The sequence below is a fragment of the Otolemur garnettii genome, unplaced genomic scaffold (assembly GCF_000181295.1).
Source record: "Otolemur garnettii isolate 467f Iridium unplaced genomic scaffold, OtoGar3 scaffold00075, whole genome shotgun sequence".
Taxonomy (NCBI): Eukaryota; Metazoa; Chordata; class Mammalia; order Primates; family Galagidae; genus Otolemur; species Otolemur garnettii.
In genome coordinates this window covers 5,575,973-5,581,266 of record NW_003852470.1, presented here as the reverse complement: position 1 = coordinate 5,581,266, position 5,294 = coordinate 5,575,973, and the positions used below count along the sequence as shown (strand labels likewise).

General features: G+C 42.6%; 1 protein-coding gene across 1 annotated transcript in view; it reads left to right on the top strand.

The window, feature by feature from the left end:
* Positions 1-5,294, top strand: part of DOCK1 (dedicator of cytokinesis 1) — a 455,243-nt gene that overhangs the window by 267,248 nt on the left and 182,701 nt on the right. The window contains exon 27 of the mRNA XM_012807800.1: positions 1,748-1,849. Within this exon, the coding sequence (XP_012663254.1) occupies positions 1,748-1,849 (102 nt within the window). The remainder of the gene's footprint in view (positions 1-1,747; positions 1,850-5,294) is intronic.

Here is a 5,294-nt window from a genome sequence, read left to right as displayed (position 1 = left end):
GCTGGGCAGCGCTGCGTCCACACCCGGCTCTCGGTCCTGCCCCGGGCCGGGCTGCGCTGCGTCCACACCCGGTACCTGGTACCTGCCCGAGCCGGGCGGCGCTGCGTCCACACCCGGCTCTCGGTACCTGCCCGAGCCGGGCAGCGCTGCGTCCACACCCAGCTTTCCCTTTTACTCCTTCAGAGCCTCAGTTTCACTGCCCTGAAGGTGGGACAAGGAGACACTCTGTCATGAGACTGACAGCCTCAGCACTGTGCTTGTCCTGCCATGTGTGATATTATGACAACCTCATTGTCATAGGGAGTAGACAAGATACAAAGGCAGCTTCTCTTGAGTTCCGTGGAATGCCAAATATTTATGTATTTCAAAAGTTCATATTCATAAATAGACACTTTGCCACTTTGCTAATCATTCATCCAATGGAAAACAAGCATTATTTAGCACTTTCCCTGAACATCAACTTGGAATCTGAATCTTAGCAATTATCATCATTCACAAATAATTTACATTTCTGGGCAAATGGAAGATACCATATCATCATTATTGTATTTGTTCAATTTGTGTAATGTGTCTTTGGAGGGCTCGTTTGGACGCCTATACGTATCCTATAGATACAAAATGGATTGGAGGGAATATTGGACTCTAACACGGCACTTTAAAGCGCAGATTCCAAATGAATATAAAAGGCATTTAGGCATTCAAATATATTGCTGGTCAAAGTAGAGTTAGTAAAAGAATGTGATTTGGGAGCTCATTTAATAAGGGAGAAATAGGGCCATATCTCAAAGTATGTCTCATCCTATAATTTTACTAGACTTGTCCTGGTTTAATGGGAGAAAATATATGTCTTGTGTTTCTTAAAATGTCATTAACTCAGATGAAAATATTCCAAAGCAAGGAAGGCTTCACGATGTTATTAGCCACAAACCCTAGAAGTGAGAAATTGCAGTTAATGGCAGCAGGACTGCTTGGCCCCCCCACCTCATCCACTGAATTAAACTAAACGCCCTTCAAGGGCCAAATTAACAAGCCCACACCCACCTCCCAACCAGACCCCTGCCGGCCACTGCTCTGGCCCCTTCTGACTTCTCATTCTCACTTTTGTGCCTTGCTTTCTTTTTTCCTCCTTCTCCTTGTCACCCAGTGCTATCTAGTGTGAGAAACTCCATCCCTCCCACTTGACATTCTGATGGGCCTGTATCCCTCCCCCTTCTTCTCCAGGAGAAGAATTGGGCCATAACTCATTGTGGAGTTGGTGGTGATTGCCTTCAAATTGCCCAAGGGGGAATATAGGCCGATTTCGAGAAATAAAAGGCCTCTCTTTGCCAAGGCCCAAGAGGAGGAGCTGCACACACATTTCGCCTGAGAATAATGGCAGCAAGTTTCTGAGAGAGCAGGGGACATGCGCTCCCTGCGATTTCTATCTCTTTCATTTTTGCATATTTAATCCAAAAATCTTGAAAGCATGTTTTTCCAATCTCCACAACCCTGTAACAGGAAGCATTTAATGCAGTTAGGAAGAACGAAAGAGAGAATCTCCAGCCATAAAAGATTCTAAGGTTGGAAATGACTATGACCTTTGGGTGGTCAACATGAGGCCAAAGGCCCCAGGGTCCAGGGCTTCCTGCCAGGCCCCCTTGCTAATCCCGGGCAGTTTTAAACCCCAGGCTCTGTGCTGACATGTCTTTCCCCCTGTGTGTTGTTTTTTTCTCCACCTAATTCTATCTATCTTTTGATTCATTTTCAGGGAAACTTTGTGGCTTGCATGACAGCTATTTTACGACAAATGGAAGATTATCATTATGCCCACTTGATCAAGACTTTCGGGAAAATGAGGACTGACGTCGTGGTGAGTGGCCCTTTCATTCTCTTTCCATAACCATGTTTTATACAAAAAACTGATGTCAGTGTTTCTATTTTAAATAGGATTTTGCAGATGAACTTGCCTCTGATTGATTTCAGAAGCGACCAGGGAATGTCTAACTGAAGCCTTGTCTCTGATAAGACCAGAGCCTTGACTTGCAGACTTGTTTCTTGTGTGCAACTGGAGAATGAGTCAGGGTCTGTGCTCAGGAAAATTTCCTATCTTCTCTGGTCTCGGTTTTCTCTTCTGTGTTTTGGGATAATTGAAAATTTGGAGACATTATCCATGGAGAATCTACTATTACCTACTCATTTATTGGTTGACTTTTCAATAGCAGAAGCCAGAGAGACTTTCCAGCTTTAAATCGTACTCCGTTATTAATTAGCTCTAATCATGGAAGCTCATCAGCATTTCTCCAAATAATTCTCTAGTCATCCTCAGTAAGACTATGATACAACTTAATTAGGAAAAGCATAATAGAGGGGAATTTATTACTTAGGAGCTGCCTCCCTAATGACCTAAACTTGCATTGCCATATGGCAAATCTCTGCAAAGCTACAACCAAAGTTGTTGGCAAAGTTCCTGATTTTGTGTTGTCTTGAACTCTGAGGTTCCACTTCTAAAGACCTATAAGTTCCTGTAGAATATCCAGATTCCTACAGAATACAGCAAGCTTGACTCGTGTTTCCAGTACAATGTTGTTGAGTTTGTTATCTGTCTTATTAAGGGATGAAAAGGAAAAAATGATTTTTATGATTTTTCCCCAAGGGATTTTTTTTTTTTTTTTTTTTTTTTTTGAGACAGAGCCTCAAGCTGTCCCCCTGGGCAGAGTGCCGTGGCATCACAGCTCACAGCAATCTCCAACTCCTGGGCTCAAGCGAGTCTCCTGCCTCCGCCTCCCAAGTAGCTGGGACCACAGGCGCCCGCCACAACGCCTGGCTATTTTTTTTGTTGCAGCCGTCATTGTTGTTTTGGCGGGTCCGGGCTGGGGATTCGAACCCGCCACCTTAGGTGTACGTGGCTGGCGCCTTAGCCGGTTGAGCTATAGGCGCCGAGCCAGGGATTATTTCTAATACAAAATGTTCCTATTGTTGCCACAATATGTACATGTATATGTCTGTATGAATATACAGTAGAAACAGGGTAAATGACCACATATGTATATGTATATATAGTCATAGTGTGTTACTGAATGTATCTATGTACAGATACACACACACACACACACACACACACGGTCACAGATTAACCATATGTGGCATGTTACTGAATAGTATAGGCATTTGCAATGTAATGGGTACAAAATCACTAGACAACAAGAATTTTCAGCTCCATGGGACCACAGAAGTATAAGGGATCTGCTGTTTACCAAAACATTGTTATTCAGCGCATGATTGTATTTTAAAATTTATAAGGAAAACAAAAATAGATCTAAACTTTAAATCATAGAAGTTTCCCTTCAATAAAGGTCAGGGAGCAAGAATTTGTATAGTTTTATATGTCTGTTTATTTTGGTTTTCTCTGAATATTAATAAATAGTTTATAATGGGTATATATGAAAATATATAATGTATCATATTTATATGGTTTTTTAAATCATGGCATAGTGAAATGAGATTTTTTTGTGTGTAACACTTAAGGCCTGAATTAAACCTTCCATGTATCGCTAAGTCTAGTTTTCATCAGTGGAAACGATAGTCGTAGCTTGAAACTGTGTGAGCACACGTAACATTCCAGGCTGAATACTAAGAATTTGAGAATGAGAAGAATTAACCATCCTGAAAAGTTAGAACTTCAATTAATACTTTGTCCTGTATCATAACCTCACGTGATCAAAATCCATATAAACCAACTGCTAAAAACATTTACCCTGAACTTTGAAGTGGTATGATTGATAGGGAGGCTTCAATGTATGCATTGTGAAAAGTGATTATACAAAACGATGTTTAAAAATTATCATTTGCTGAATTCCATGTGTGTGCCTGCTGTGTTTGCTCAGAGCAGTAGATGAGATCTTCACTACAAGTCCTGCTCCTAATTTTCCAAGGGATTTTTCTCCATAGACAAAGCAGTTCAGAAAATCAATTATTTGTTTACAATTTGACTTGTGTCATAAATGTCATTTGCGATTTGACTATCATGCATCTGTCCTGTGAAGACCGTAAACCTTTTTACTGTCATGACTCTAAACCTTTGTAACATGTTCTTATCCATTAACTATGCATAGAAAGCGGTTGACTATTTTTCTACTCTGACAACTATCAAAAATAAAGGATCATTTTGTGGGGGATAATTGGAAGTTAATTAGTACTTCAGTATGAAAATAGCCTAAACTATTTCCTTGTGACTACTTCCTTCTAACAAGTGGCACTTCAGGTTGGCAAATTTAGACCTTTTTGGTTGGATGAGTCATTTCCATACAGAATAGCAGTTATTATGAACACCTGAGTCTAGTGCGGGGGCAGGAAGACTGATCCGGGAAAGAAAAAAGGTGGACGTACTCAGCTCAGAGCTCCACTGTGACAGAGACACCTCCTCCCTTCACCATGGGCCACAAAGGGCCTTTAGACTCTTCTGCAGTGGAGCTGCTGATCTGGCTGCCATGGGGCCAAGCCACAGTGTCGGGAAGAGAGAACTGCCTGGAGTCTCTGCAGTAAGACAAAACAGGACTCTTTTTAGGGGGCAGGTCATCTTGCCACTTGTCACCAATTTCCTCTCCAGAAGCACACACCCAGCACTCCTTTATACCAGGGACCCTCAAACCTTTTAAATAGGAGGCCAGTTCACTGTCCCTCAGACCGTTGGAGGGTCAGACTGTGGGCTCCTGAGTCGGCTGCTAAGCAGGACAGGCAGCAGCAGCAAAAACACCCGGCGGGCCGGATAGATGTCCTACGTGGGCCGCTTGTGGCTCACGAGCCATAGTTTGAGGATGCCTGTTTTAGACTATTCTGGACTGTCTTTTTTTTTTGCATTTCTTTTTTAATTAAATCTTAGCTGTGTACATTAAGGCAATCATGGGTACAATGTGGTGGTTTTACATACAATTTAAAATGTCTTCATCAAACTGGTCAACATAGCCTTCACGACATTTTCTTAGTTATTGTGTTAAGACATTTCTGGACTTCCTGAGTGATGCCTTGTAACCTTTCGACTAGATTCTCCTTTCCCCTGAATGTCCTACAAGTCAGAAGCTTGTTCTAAGGTCCAGCCAACTTAATCCTCCTATTATTGTCACCTCAGGAGGTTGGGATTGTCACACTGGCCCACTCGGATGATGCTGAGTTTGACCACTTGGCTAAAAGGTGCTAACGCCAGGTCTCTCCACTGTCCTCACAGTGCACCCCCTCCCCATGCACCATTCCCCATACACCCCTCCCTACATACCCCTCCCCATACACCCCTCCCATCTACCCTTCCCTATGTACCCCTC